This window comes from Dasypus novemcinctus, chromosome 10 (genome assembly GCF_030445035.2).
Source record: "Dasypus novemcinctus isolate mDasNov1 chromosome 10, mDasNov1.1.hap2, whole genome shotgun sequence".
NCBI lineage: Eukaryota > Metazoa > Chordata > Mammalia > Cingulata > Dasypodidae > Dasypus > Dasypus novemcinctus.
In genome coordinates, this window is record NC_080682.1 from 64,386,407 (window position 1) to 64,401,619 (window position 15,213).

At 36.7% G+C, this 15,213-nt stretch overlaps 2 protein-coding genes across 5 annotated transcripts in view; one reads left to right on the plus strand and one right to left on the minus strand.

Moving 5' to 3' along the window:
- METTL15 (methyltransferase 15, mitochondrial 12S rRNA N4-cytidine) overlaps positions 1 to 8,158 on the minus strand; it is a 257,669-nt gene extending 249,511 nt beyond the window's left edge. For 2 of the 3 annotated variants that reach the window (XM_058305613.2, XM_058305612.2), the window contains exons 1-3: positions 8,008 to 8,158; positions 5,854 to 6,086; positions 2,176 to 2,447 (exon numbers count right to left, since the gene is read on the minus strand). In XM_058305613.2, coding sequence (XP_058161596.1) covers positions 2,176 to 2,430 — 255 coding nt within the window. In that variant the 5' untranslated portion in view covers positions 2,431 to 2,447; positions 5,854 to 6,086; positions 8,008 to 8,158. Of the gene's footprint in view, positions 1 to 2,175; positions 2,448 to 5,853; positions 6,087 to 7,774 lie in introns of all 3 variants that reach the window. The other variant, XM_071218140.1, reaches the window with a different exon arrangement.
- Positions 8,159 to 8,191: 33 nt separating this feature from the next.
- The window catches only part of KIF18A (kinesin family member 18A), a 116,636-nt gene continuing 109,614 nt past the window's right edge, over positions 8,192 to 15,213 (plus strand). Inside the window, exon 1 of one of the 2 annotated variants that reach the window (XM_058305614.1) lies at positions 8,192 to 8,297. The gene's annotated coding sequence lies outside the window, so the exon portion shown is untranslated. Of the gene's footprint in view, positions 8,400 to 15,213 lie in introns of both variants that reach the window. The other variant, XM_058305615.1, reaches the window with a different exon arrangement.

Here is a 15,213-nt window from a genome sequence, read left to right on the forward strand (position 1 = left end):
GGTCCATGTTTTTACTAACTGCCCCCCTCACATATTTTATAGTAAATACATACATACCTACATATATACACACACACAAATATAGAGAAAGAAATACACATAATATAATTCTATTTATTTATACCTTTTTAAAAACTCACACTTAGGTAAAGATTTAATTTCTTATATCCGAATTTTAGATCCTTAAAGAAAATGAAAAGGATTTGAATAAGATGAAGTCTTATTCAATAAGAAGTTTTACCCAATTTATCATTTTAATTTATATTTTCAGCAACATTATTCATGATTGCCAAAAGCTGGAAATAACCCAGGGGCCCTTCAACAAATGAATGGATAAACAAACTGTGGTCTATTCATATGATGGCATATTATGCAGCTGTAAGAAATGAAGTCATAAAGTGTATGACAACATGGATAAACGTGGAGGACATTATGTTGAGTGAAGCAAGCCAGACACAAAAGGACAAATACCATATGACTGCATTACTATGAAACAAATATATTGTGTAACACATTGTATGATTAAAAAAAAGTATAGATATCCAGTACATTTAATTGAGAAACGTATGTTTTATTCAACTGTTTCTAGTTTTTAATGTTTATATTATCAATTGTTAAATGTACAAAATAAAGTTTAAAAAATTTATATTTTCGTGGGTTTTTTGGAGTCTATTATGTGACAGCATTGAGCTAGATGCTTTAAACACATAATCACACTTAACTCATTTTCTTAATTAAAGAGAGTACTGGGTTTATTTTGTTATGGATATACTGTGTGATGAGCGATAAGCAGTATTTTTACGATGAAGTAACCTGAGTCATATAATTGATAGTTTTGTATGAAAAATATCCAGCCAGTCGGTATACCTTATGAATACAGTTTAGTCCATGAAAACTGTCAGATCCAACTTAAAGAAGCCAAAAAAAAACACACAAAAATTAAAGAACTTTATGTCTGTGTGTGTACATGCATGTGCACCAAAGAAGGGACTCAAACCTAGGCATTCCAGTTCCAGAATGTTTGTCCTTAACCACTAAGCTAAACAACTTCTCCTATATGCTGAAAAAAGAAATAAGGTGTGGCTTTAAACTAAAAGTAACTTATTTAGGTAAAAACAGTAACTCATAGAATAGGGGAACAAATTTCTGAAGTCCATGCACTAAGAAGTATCAGCATTAAGTTCTAAACAGGTATTTGAAGAAAATTTATAACGATAAAAGCATTATTTTTCTTTTTTAAGCATGTTTAATTATCAGAAAGTTTCTAGCTTTTTCTTTTGGGATATTATTATATCACCTAACATTTTTGTGGTCTTTTTTATAGATTTTAAAGCATTTTCATTTCTAAGACCTTATTTGATGCTTCCAACTACACTATGATTTAGGCACTGTAGTTGAAAAACTAAGGTTAAGAAAACAGGGAACAGGAATTCAGAATTCTAGTCATTCCTGAAAAGATTCTTAAATTCTCAAGAAACCACATTGGAATTTAGTTTTCATACCCTAACCACTCAATCAGTGTACTATTCCTTACTTTTAAAACAGTTGTTTGACAAAACTAATCAATTCTGGAAAACAATTTTGCAACTCCTCAAAAAGTTAAATATAGCGTTACCTTGTGACCCAGCAATTCCACTCCTAGGTATATACCCAAGATAACTGAAAATATGTACATATAAAAATTTGCACACAAATATTCACAGCAGCATAATTCATAGTAGCCCATTCATTTATGAATGGATAAATGAAGTGTGACATTTGAACACAATGGCATATGATTCAACTATATAAAGGAATGAAGTATTGATACATGCCACAACATAAAGTTTGAAAACATTATACCAAGGGAAAGAAGTCAGACACAAACAGTCATCTAATGTATGATTCCATTTATATGAAATGTCAAGAATAGGCAAATCCATAAAGACAGACAGTAGATTAGTGGTTGTCAGTGGCTGGGGGACGGGGCAAGAGGGGAGTGACTGCAAATGGGCATGGGGTTTCTTATAGAGGTGAGGAAAATACTCCTGAATTGGACAGTGGTGATAGTTTTAAAATCTTGTGACTATACCAAAAACCACTGAATTATGTACTTTAAAATGGTGATATTATGGAATGAGAATTATATCTCCATTTTAAAACTAAAAAAAAAAAAAAAACAACTAACCAACTCACCTGCCCTTTTTGTGGTGCCAAGCAATGAACAACTTCATCCACCATTACTGGAATATGTAATTTAGTCACAGCTTCAGAATCTCCATCTTGAGATATGTGTAACTCCTGAGTTCCAGTTTCATCTGTGTGCTGGGCTTCACATTCATATCTTTTTGCTGTAGTGTGCATTTTTTTTGGCCAGACAAGTATGCCAGATTCCAACCAGCATAAAAGAAGTTGTTTAGAGACTCTACAAAAATATGTGTATCGAAGCATTCTATATGTCAACAAATCTAGAAAAAAAATGTTTTATATGAATGTTAGATTTTTAAAAGAATGTAACAATTTGGAGAAACTAAATTAATATACAATTTTTAAAAGAGGGAAAAAAATGAAAGCAGAAATGTAACTATAAGACTAAATCTGAATATATTAAATGACAGCAAGTAGCCTTCTTATGCAATGCAAGGAACTAAAAGAAACAATCTAAAAACATACTTTTTTAAAAGTGTCCTGATAAGCTCTAAGCCCATTTAACACTATAACCATCAGGGTTTTGAAAATGCTTATATTATCATTTTTCTTTGAAATATACTTTTAAAATTTTAATTAAATCTAAAGAGTAAGTTCAGTGTATTAGATCAGTGAAGGGATTTTTAGTATTATCCTATTTTAGGTTCTGCTGGTCTTTTATTTCAAGCTTACTATTTGTTTTTCACTAAATGCTGAATTCTCCTCTTCTTCATTCAGCTCTGTACAAGACAGCATCCCTAAAAATAACACTACGCATATATATACGTAAAGAAAAGGGTATGTTCAGTCTGTGAAAATCTTGCAGACTTGTCCTGGATATTCCTTTAAGAGATCGTTTCACTGCAGCCTATATTAGTGAAGTATACAGCAATTTAAATTATAGTTTTAGAAACACTTCACTACGTATTCTTTGGCATTTCACATTTATCTTTGTTTTAAATAAGCATATAAACAGTTGATACATTCCTTGAATTCTTCATACTAACTCTAAAATAATCTGTAACTCTTTAAAAGGCAGATATAAAATGTATTACTATAGAGGCTGTAGCTCAGAGGTAGAGCATTTGACTACAAAATAAAATATACGTATTTTAACAGAAGACCTTTTGAAAACATGTTACCAAATTGGTTTCAAGTAACATTTTTGAATACCACCATAGTAAATATGCAGTTAACACTTCTCTTCTTTCCTCAGGGTTCATGAGTTATTTAAGAGTAGGATCCATAAAATCAGATGCACAGAATAAACATTGTAAGAACCTCACCTTAAAAAAGTTCACCCACCTGTCTGTTCCACCTTACCAAAAAACACATTGTCAAAATATTTCAGGAAACATAAATCCCACTAAAATATGCTTTCCTTTCCTTTTGAAAAAGAAAATGAAAAGTAATGTTGAAAGTTGAACACATGTAGTAACTAGAACAGAAACATATATATTTGATGTTGTATAAATATAACATCAACAAGATGGTACCTAGCGGATTTTACCAAAAATATAATCCACAGAATTATGTGGCATATGTGGCAAAAAGCTCAGTGAAGACTGGATATACCATCAACCATGTGGGTCCAAGCCCCTTCTCGATATAGAGTAGACATCACCAACCCAGGGTCTACAGGATGGAGGAATAAAATATGGATTAGAGTGGACTTACTTTCATTCTACTATAGAAAAATTGTGACTAGTAATGGAAGAAACTGCAGCATGGATCTGGAGAAAGTGGCCACAGTAGTTGCAGAGGGCAGGGAGAGGGAAGAAGAGATGTTATGTAGGGCATTTTCGGGACTTGAAGTTGCCCTAAATGATGTTGCAGGGACATATGCTGGACATTATATATCCTGCCATAACCCACTTAACAGACTGGACGACAGTGTAAACTACAATGTAAACTATAATCCATGCAGTGCAGCAGTACTCCAAAATGTAGTCACCAAATGCAATGAATGTTCCACAATGATGAAAGAAGTTGTTGATGTGGGAGGAGTAGGGTGGGGTGTGGGGTATATGGGAACCTTTTATATTTTTTAATGTAACATTTTTTGTGATCTCTGTATCTTCAAAAAAATACAATAAAAATAGATGCTAAAAAAAAAAAAGGTTGGATATAACTGTCTTAGGTAAATTTTTAGAATGTTCAGCAGTAATAAACGAGCCTAAATTTTGTCCTATGTTTTCCATAAAGTTTATACCAACTAAATCTAACTAGCTCTAACTTAGTGTTTCTAACACTTTTTTCAAAATAAGAGCTAATATTTATTGAGTGGTTACCATGCAAGTTGCTAATCTAAACACAATGCTTGTATTAACTCATTCAATTCTTAGAGCAACTCTAGGAGCTAGGTATTACTATTCTCCCCGCTTGACAAATAGGGAAAACAGAGGTTAAGCAATTTACAGAAGGTCATGAGCTAGAATTCTAACTCAATCTATCAGTCTATCACTAGAACCTGAAATCTTAACTGGCATGCTTGAAAGATAGCCCGCTCTAATGCGTTCTTGTAATTTAATGGTACTTTAGTTACAATGGCTATAAATTTGTAGAATCTCATGAATTAGATTCAAATGTGTTCTGGCTTTTTTATGTTTTGTTTTCTAAGGAGCCAACATATTATTACTTGGTCCTGTTCCACTTAGAAATAACTATGTTACGAGGTACCCAAAAGAAGACATATAATGTATAATAGGCTTAAATAGTGGAATTTGGAATATTGAAACATCCCATCCTTTATGTCCATGTTTTGGCAATTGAAAAAAAGAGCATCAATTCCAATATGGAATCAGAACCACACAAGAAGCAAAGATTGCCATCATCATCATTTAATTATTTTTACCTAAGGTACTTTCTATGTATTTATTCAACTACGTTCAAAATACAAAATGTAAAGATTTTATTATGAATAATTGGCTAATAATGTGGGTCGACAGGGGGAAAGGGGCACAAATAATTCATTTTCCTCTTTGGTTGTTTCCTGGAATACCCCTCTAAAGAAGAAGAGGTCTTTGCTAAAAGAAGCCCCTTCTCTCTTGTCTGCAGGCCAGTAACCTACTATACAACTCAGATCCCGTTACAGTCAACTAGAACAAGACACTGTAAACGATATAATATGTTAAAGTTCCCTTTGAATAGAAAAAGGATGCGGGAAGACTGAAAATCTGGCTTCTAGAGCTGACTCTGGTTTCCTAGGTAAATCATTTCACTATTCTCTCCGAGCAAAGTGCATTTGAAGCTGTTGAGATCATGCAATCGGGCAGGGCATTCTTTAATTGTACAACACAAAAGCGAGTGGTGCCTTAGAAAAGTACCTCCTGAAAGATGTTAAAACAATCATCATCATCGCAGTGAGTTTTCCACTGCCAGGGCAATCTGTCTAAAAATAATCCGTGAGATCAAAGCATGACCTGGCGGCCGACACCCGAATGCAAAGAAAGTGAAAGAGAATGGGAGGTATGCAACTTTTCGGCTAAGAATTTATCTCTAAATGATACTCTGACAAAGCAAAACTGTTGGGAAACTTCTAAACACATGTTGAAAGCGTGCTGCGAGCTAGCGGGACAGGGACGCGTTTTCTTCGCCGGGGAAGAACCAGGGGAGCTCCCGGAGTTTCCCAAAGACTTGGGGCGGTCGCTGGGAGGGCTCCTGGGACTCCGACAACTTTCTCCTCACCTGAGGCACGAAGACTTCCCAGTACGCCTCTATCTCGGACCGCGATGATCACTACAGTGCCGGAGAACCCGGATTTGCTGCACGTCTAAGTCCCAGCCCAGGGGGAACTTGAAAGAACGTACAGATTGAGCTGCTTCCGCCCCACAACCAAAGTCGTCTGCCTTTCGTTCCGCTATTTCTAATCCCCAGCTGCCAAACGGTCTTGCAGGCACTGAGGTTTCCGACGGACAAACCTGAGGGGAATAAATAAGATCTCACCGTTGCCATGTTTAAATTCACCTTTAATTTTTTTACTTTAATGTCCGAGGCAGCTTTAAATCTAACTTTCCATTTATATTCTTATCTCTACACTTTACAGTGTTAGTTCACTTACACAGTGATAGTTCTATTTATGTGTTCTAACACTGCAGATAGTAATACTCCAATTTCTAACAAAAGGTGGGGATTTCTGTCTCCTTAGCTCTGCATGTTTCGAAAGATTTGCTTCTTTATCCATCCTTTCATTAGAAAATACACCATTCTCTAATTCTTTGTTATACTGCCTTCATGGCTTGTCGAACTAAAGTGAACGCCAACGACACAGTAATGGCATTGACTGTAATGTCCAAATCTCTTTTGACTATCCGTACAGTACCGTAAGAGTTTGGACCTCATCATCTGAACACTGCTAAATGGCAAGTGCAGCACAGAATTTAAAGTTAAGTGTAAAATAACCAGTTGGATTAGGTGTGGGATTAGTAAACTGTATTATACAATGTGGGTATCAAAAAAATAATGAAATGTTAAGTAATTCTATTTACTCACCACTGACCAATGCAATTTTACAAGAGAATGGTAAAATATACATATTTTCAAACTAGATTAAGATATCTTACTGTCACAATCAAAAAAAAAATTTCAGAAACAAATGACTCAATTTTGAAATGGCTGGATTGTACAATTTAAGAGAAATATTTTCCTTTAAGGACTTCTGTTTTCTCCTCATTAAAATGAAGGTAAAAGTACCTAAATTTCACGACCTGTTTTGAAACTTAAATATTATGCATAAAGTGGTTAATAAAATGTCTAGGACACCAAAGCTATATAAAGTACTATACACTGAGTCCATATTTCAAAGAAAATAAAAGGGCTTCTCAATTTTATTACCAAACACACAAATAGCTATTGCATCAGTTCAGATAACATGTAATAGAGCCAGAAATAAGTAGCTTTACTGATGCTCTACCCAGTGTTCTATTCAGTATATAATATGCATTATATACAATATACAGGGTACAGTGCTTCAGATTTTCTTTGAAAGGGAAATGTCCTTGTGTTTTTTCATACACTTCTTCATTTATAATATACTGCATTAGTGTTGTGCCATCTTATTTTACAGTGATATTCAATCACCAGGACATAAGCCTTAGGAGGACAGGGATAAACTCTATTGTGTACTACTGTGTCCCTAAAGTAAACAAAAGTGCCTGACACATGTATACGAGGTTCAATAAATGTTGAATGAATGAATACAATAACAGAAATATAAAGAACAATGAAATTCAGATCATACTATTAAAGGATATCATCTTAGCAAAGCAAATATATTTCCTATTTCTTTTTCAGGTATTTTTCTCTTTTTAAAGTGCACATTCTGAAGTAACATATATACCACCTGGGACTTAAAAATCCACTTCATCCAATAACAAACTAGATCAATGACTGTAAATTAATTTATTTGGTAATGCCATCATTTAGAAAGAAAATATAAAGCAGCCAAACACCAAAGAGTTTCACTGTCAGCACTAAAGAGAGTAGACCTAAGAGTCTTGAGAAACGAATCCTGAGACCTCAAACCAAAAGGCCTTTACTTGCAGTTAATTCAGGTGAAGAGACCTCAATTCAGCCCAGGTAAATGTGACTGGAAGAACAGGTCCCTCACCTTTCAGAGCTTGGGACCTACGCGTTGGAGGCATCGCTACTCAGAAAAAGAAAAGGAGAAAATAAAACACCCAAAACCCATTAGTCCACCTCCAAGAGACTCCATATTTTCGCCCTAGCAGAAGATGCATGCCAACCTCAGCTCGCAATCGGCTCACCCACACCCTCTGAACCCCACGCCTTATGCCCGAGGGCCGGGAGGCGACCTGACGACCCCAGGTAGCTGCCTCCAACCTGTGGCTCCGGCCTAGCTCCTCCCACTTCGGCCACCGCCTCCGGAAACTGCCGCGCGCGTTACCACAGCGACGCAGAACAGAGCCTGCTTCCACCCAGCCGCGCGGTTGACCCTGTCTGCGCCAAGCTGTAGCGCGCCGCGGCAACGTCCGGCGTGATGACATCACAAGGGAGCCAGCCAATGAAACGAGGCGGTGAGGAAGCAGGCTTGCGTTTGAATCTGGTGTCCGGGTTTGAAGCGCCGTGCGTCGGCTTTAGAAGTAGTCGCAGGGCCCTTTGGTGGGCCTGAGGTGAGTGTAGGGTACGCGAGGAGAAAACTCTGGTTTTGGGAACGTTCCTTTGGATGGCCTGTCCTCTTGGAAGTAGAGGGTCCCGCCGCCTCCCGTCTAAAGGTCAGTCCAGGTGGCGCTTGTTGACAAACACAGGAACTTTGAGTGCTTAGGGTTACTAGGAAGAAAGTGAAAGAAGGGCTCGAGGTCCTGTTAGTGCATGGTTTTTACCTGATCGTGAGTCCTCGGCTGCTCAGGGCAGAGATTACTGTCCTTAAATTCTGGTAGGAAATAGGAAGTTTTAAAGGGCATCTTGACCCCATTCCCTAACTTTGGTAGAGCATTTTTAACTTTGTGGTATGAAGTCCCTACCGGTCTTCAAATTCGGAGTGTCTTTGTTTCGGAAGTAGATGTAAGTGTATCTCTGGGATTAAATAAAACGGAAAGAGCCATTGTTCACCAAGACTGAAACTTTTTGTCCGGTGAGGTTCAGTTCGCCTGGCACAGCTCATTTCGGAACCTGTCCCAGAGCCCCAGGTTCTGCCTTTGTAGCATCAAGATTAAAACTTGCTTCCCTGGATTGCTGAGGATCAAATGAGGTATGGAAGTGATACTGTTTGACAAAGTGCTCTGGAAATGACAGGAATTTTAAGCATTGAAAATCAGTCCTTCTACTGTCTTGTTCTTAGTTTCTATAAAACACCTCTAGAATCTCATTAAGCTCGCATTTACAGAGAAGTCAAGACTGTTTACAATGTGAGAAGAGATTATTTGACCAGAATTGGATAAATGTGTTGTCTAATATGTCTTAAGAGTTATTAGCTATGAAACACTTGGGTAGAATGTAAAGGCATTCTACAGGTTTTGTTAGTGTTGTTCTACCTCATCCAGCCTCCTACCTTGGAATTTGAGAGGTATTTATGCAGTGTGGAGCTAAAGAATATAAAGTCTGAAAAGAAGATCATGCTTATTATTAAGTGCATATTATTTTGTAAGAACTGTCTTTAAGTAAACGAAATTTATCTGCCTTTTAATAATAGTAATTGATGACATTTTATGTTTCTGAACAAATTTGTACAATTTTCATTTGAAAAGTGTATCTTGATCCACTGTAGATATGCCACCAATCAGTTAAGGTACACAGGAAAATGACTTTCATGATGTCAACTCTGAACACTAGGTGGGAAAAACTGCCCAGTTTTCGGTGTTGCCTTTCCCTCCATCTGAACTCTTTGATCTTCCCTGATGCTCATAATTCAGAAGAAGCAGTGGTTCTAATGCTAAGGTTATTCCAAAGAGAGGGGAAAATATAAATGATCAGGTTCTGGAAGTGCTGATGGTTTACCCAGTCCCCTCACATCTGTTATACTACACAATCTGATTTTATTGATTCAGAGATGCTAGTAATTCTATTTCACTCTAGTGTTCTGCCAGCTTAAACAGACACAGCTTCATCAAATATGCTGAATCTAAGTACTCTGGCCCATTCTTGATATATGTTGTATATATTATAGCACATGTATGACTTAATTCTGAAGTGATATGCCTACCCTGTGTTTTATAAGTGTATTCACAGATGTGGGTCTCTGAAAGATAAATAAGACCCATACCTTTACTCTTAGAAAAGTGTTTGTAATCTGTTATTTCTAAAATGCCATGAAAGAACAGGGCAATTATATGCCATAAACCTCCTTTCAAGATAGGTGTGTTGTTACGGGGGAAATACTGAACTTTGAATCAAAAAGTTTAATCTCATCTCTGTCCTACAACTCAGAGCCTAAATTTTTTCATCAACAGATTATGGTAATAATTTCAACAAGGTGCTGTGAGGTTGACATTGAATAGAGACTGTAAAAGGCAGTGTCAAGGATAGTTTCCAGTCCTAAAAATGTTTGTTGAATCTAAATCTAATTCATATTTGAATTTGTGTTTAAGAAACAACTCATAACTGTATCATTCCACATTTAAGGTAATTTGTGCAAAATTTCTGTACTATTGTTTAGAAGCATTCTCTTCTGATTCCAGTAGAGCCAAGCTGTTAAGAACTTTGACTTTGGATTTGGACTTGGCTCCGCATTTTGGTCCCATACTTACTAGCTAAGCCATCTAGCAAAAAATTACTTATCCTTTCTAAGGTTAAGTCTCTTATTTTTATGAAATGGAGACAATAATAGGACCTGTCTTATATGATTATTATAAGGACTAAATGAGATGATGAATATCAAATGTTTAGCCTATAGCCAGGCACATTGAGTGTGCTCAAATAGTAATCATTGTTGGTCATTATTAGTTATACTATTTGACAAAATCCAAGAGTTCCCTAATAAAAGCACATTTGTTAAGGGTGACTACTGTATAATATCTGACAAGTACATGGAAATCATAAACTTTCAGTCTGATCAATATTCATTCGTATAGTCAGCTCCTATACTAGACCCTGAGGTTCTGTCTAAAGTTTGCAATTTTTTTTCCTCCATACCATTTGAGGGGCTCCTTCCCTGGCCTTTTCCCAAGGCTTATGTTGCCAGTGGCAAATATATTTTTAAGTACTTCTATTATAAAATTTCTGGTGATTATATATGTATTAGGAGTCTAAAGAAAAACAGAGGCAACAGGAGAAATATATAAATAGGGATTATCAAGTTAGAATTCCATAGGACAGGCTGCAAAATGGAAACTTTGAAAAAGGTGATTCAGAAATCTGGCATGTCCAAACTCTGGGGTAGGCCGCAAGCTGGAACGCCAATGAAAATGAAGTTGTATTCCCCAGGAAAACCCGGCTGGCTGAAGAAGAGGCAGAAATTCTTTTGTCTTCTGAAATGTTTAGGTCTCGCTTTAAGACATCCAACTTTAAGATTGGATGTGGCGACTCCCCTCATTGCTGAAGGCAATCTCCATTGTTGATTGTACATGCAATTAGCCATAGATACAACCCACAGACTAATAATGTAAATCCATTTACAAAATACCCTCACTTCAACAATCAGGCCAGTTTTCCTTGACCAAACAGCTGGACATCATAAGCTAGCCAAACTGGCACATGAAATTAACCATCACAGTATACTTATTTAAAAGAAAGTAGTGATTAAATATTTGGGTTTTAGATTCAATCAGAGTTCAGATCTCATATTTGCCTTCCAGTAGTGTGACTTTAGGCAGTTAATTTAATCCCTGTACTACATTGGCTACCTCTGTAAAATAGGAAGGATGACACCTATATTATAGAGGTGCTTTGAGAATAAGTTAAAAATATATGGAATAGTAGCTCCTTAGAAAGTATTACATAAATATAACTAACTGTTATTATTAATAAATTAGAAGTTGTGATGAAGATCTATTTTAATAGTGGCTTTATGTTTTTGAAATAGAAATACCTAGATCTCACTTGAAATCCAAACAGTATGGAAAGGTTTTAAAATGAAATGTAAGCCTCCCACCCAGCCCTCCATATTATTCTCTCCATGGGACAGCTTATGTTACAAGTTTCTTGGGTACTTTTCTAAAGAGAGCCCATACATTTATACACATATCCATGTATCTTTTTAAAACATAAATAGGGGTGCCAAAGTGGCTCAGTGGTTGAGCACTTGCTTACCACATACAAGGTCCAGGGTTCAATCCCTGGCCTCAAAACTTCAAAAATATTTTTTTTTATTTTTTATGATTTATTATTTACTTATCCCCCCCCCCCCCCCCCCGTCTTCTCTCTGTGTCCATTCACTGTTCATTCTTCTGTGACCACTTCTATCCTTATCAGCAGCACCTGGAATCTGTGTTTCTTGTTGTTGCGTCATCTTGTTGTGTCAGCTCTCCATGTGTGCGGCGTCAATTCTTGGGCAGGCTGCACTTTCTTTCGCACTGGGTGGCTCTCCTTACGGGGTGCACTCCTTGTGCGTGGGGCTCCCCTACACGGGGAGACACCCTTGCATGGCACAAACTCCTTATGTGCATGAGCACTGCGCATGGGCCAGCTCCACACGGGTCAAGGAGGCCCAGGTGTTTGGACTGCAGACCTCCTGTATGGTAGGCAGACGCCCTATCCATTGGGCCAAGTCCGCTTTCCCAAAAATATTTTTTAAAAGTTGTTCTAAAACACAAATAGTAGCAGCATATTATGTCTGCTATTCTACACTTGTTTTTTGCACATTTATCTTGAAAATCTGTATCAGTTCATTTATTCTTGTAATATTACATGCAATTACATTATATTACATATTTGTTGGAATATGTATTGAGTCGTTACTATTTGTCAAGCACTGTTCTAGTCTATGCTTTCAGAGTGTTTACATTCTAAAGGGGAAATAAGCAATTGGTATGTAAGCAAATAATATTTATTTTCCAATTAGTGCTAGATGGTGTGAAGAAAAATAAAAATAAAGCATGTAAGGGATTTTGAGAGCAAAGGCAGGATGGCATTTTTTATGCATTCTTTTGGGAAAGCCTCTGTGAAGGGACATTTGAACAGAGAATATAATAATATTCTTAATAATGAGTGAAGGAGTAAGACTTGTAGTTATCTGGAGATGTAGGCTTCCAGGCAAAAGAAATAGAATGTTCAAAGACTATGAGGACAGAGCAGGTATAGCTCTGTAGCTGAGCACCTGCTTTGCACATACAAGGTCCTGAGTTCAGTCTCTACTACCTACTTAAAAAAAAAAGGACTGAGACCAAAACAAAGCTGAAATGTTTAAGAACATTAAGAAGGCCAGTGTGACTGGGGAGGAATAATCAAGGACAGATACCATAAGAAGAAATGAGAGACGTAGGCAAAGCATAGATGTGAAACTTATAGGCCATGCTAAGAAGTTTATATTTTATTCTTATTACACTGAAAAATTGGAGAATTTACAGCAGAGAATGACATAAGATACATAACAAGATCTGATTGCTTTTGAAGAAGGTATCAATATTTACTTAAATAAAATTTATAATTGTGCTTTCATATAATTAGTGTGACTCTTTAACTTTATTGGCTTATATTTTATCTAGGGCGAGCAGTGGCTAGATATGCTTTAAGTTAAGGATATGCCCACAAACTTGGTTTACATTAACTTGCAACTGTTGAGGAGAATTACACTTTAACACTACTTCACTAAACATTGCAGAGGAATGAGCTGTTCTTCATAAGTGAATCTCCCAGAAAAATGAATGTCAACCCTTGTTAAGTGATGAGGTATTTTAACCTACCCTCGAAAATTAAAGTAAAATGTGATCTTAATTGAAGTTTGGCACATTATTTCACTTTTTGTTGTCTCAGCAACCTCACTGTTATTGCCAATCATCGACTGTACTGTAATATGTTTTTCTTAGAGACATATATTGTGTATTTATCTCTGATTAAATGGATAAATTGCCCTCTTGGATCCTTAAGTCACTTTTAATCATTTATTAAGTGATAAATCAAGTATTTGAAGACTGAACTATATACCAGGCTCTCTTTTTATTATTAATTTTTATTGTAGAGAAGTTGCAGGTTTGCAGAACAACCATGCATAAAATACAGGATTCCCATATACCACCCTATTACTAACACCTTGCATTGGTATGGTACATTTGTTACAATTGATGAAATCACCTTTTTATAATTGTACTGTTTCTATGAAAACTATGAGCCTTTGGTTTAACTTTGGATTCACTATGTTGTACAGTTCCATGGATTTTGTTTTGTGTTTATTTTTTTATTTTTAATTTTTTTGAGGAAAACTGAACATATATTAGTATCAGATGGTGTGAGATAATTATTAATTTTGTTAGGTATGATAATGGTACTTTTTTTACATACAGTCAAGGTCCTTGCATTTAGGAACACTTATTCCATGGAAAGTTCAACTCCTCCACATCCATCTTTTGTGGGAAGGCAAGCTTTATTTCAGAGCTGCCTGAAAAGAGCAGCAAGAAGGACCACAGCTATGAACTGGGAGGAGGGAGCCTCAGTTTCAGGTCTAATTGCCAAGTCTCAGCTGAATATCTCACCCATTCCTCCTGATTGCCCACTACCCACTTGGTGGTCTTTTCAGGTGAAAACTAAGAAGGTAGGATTGAAGGGGACGGTGATGTCTTTGTTACTTAAACAGTCCAATTTCAGGAAGGAGGACACTATTGACAGATCTGCTAAACTATTAAAATAAATACTTGCAGTAAGTATACAGTTAGTTTAGTAGCTTTCTTCACATTTTACAAAGTTACAGAGGTTTCATTCACATTTGAAGCAGCTGAGTTGGTAAAGATCCTGTCTGCCGTTGCACAGGAGATGGATTATATTCAATTATACCTCGAAATAGCCAGCTGGAAGATTATTCCATCGGTTTTGAGGTACTGGTGGGGCTGACATCTGCAATGGCAGCCAAAAAAAATGAGATTTCTGTGTAACATGCTGGTACTGGACGCACTCATTCACCCAGCCCTTGTCCTGATACTCTACGATACAGCGGATCAGCTGGTCATTCTCCTCCAGGAGCCGCTGGATACTCTCTTGGTTGACTTTAGCCTAGCCCCGCAGCCAGTCTGGTACAAAGGCCAGCGACATCCGGGGAGCCTGGAGAACGCGGCTTTGGGCCCTGCCCCCAGCGCTCTCCGCAGGCCTATGTTTTTATTTTCATTCTAGTAACATATATAAAACCTAAAATTTCCCCCTTTTAACCACATTTCAGTATATAATTCAGTGCCGGTAAATTACACAGTGTTGTGCTACCATCTCCACCATCTATTACCAAAACTTTTCCATCAACCCAAATAGAAACTCTGTACATTTTAAGCCTTAACTTCCTTTTCTCTAGCCCCACTCCAGCCCCTGGTAACTTATATTTTAGATTCTGGCACTATGAGTTTGCTTATTCTAATTTTTTCTCAGTGAGATCATATAATATTTTTCTGTTTGGGTCTGGCTTATTTCTCTCAACATGAAATCTTTAAGGTTCATCCATGTTGTCACATATGT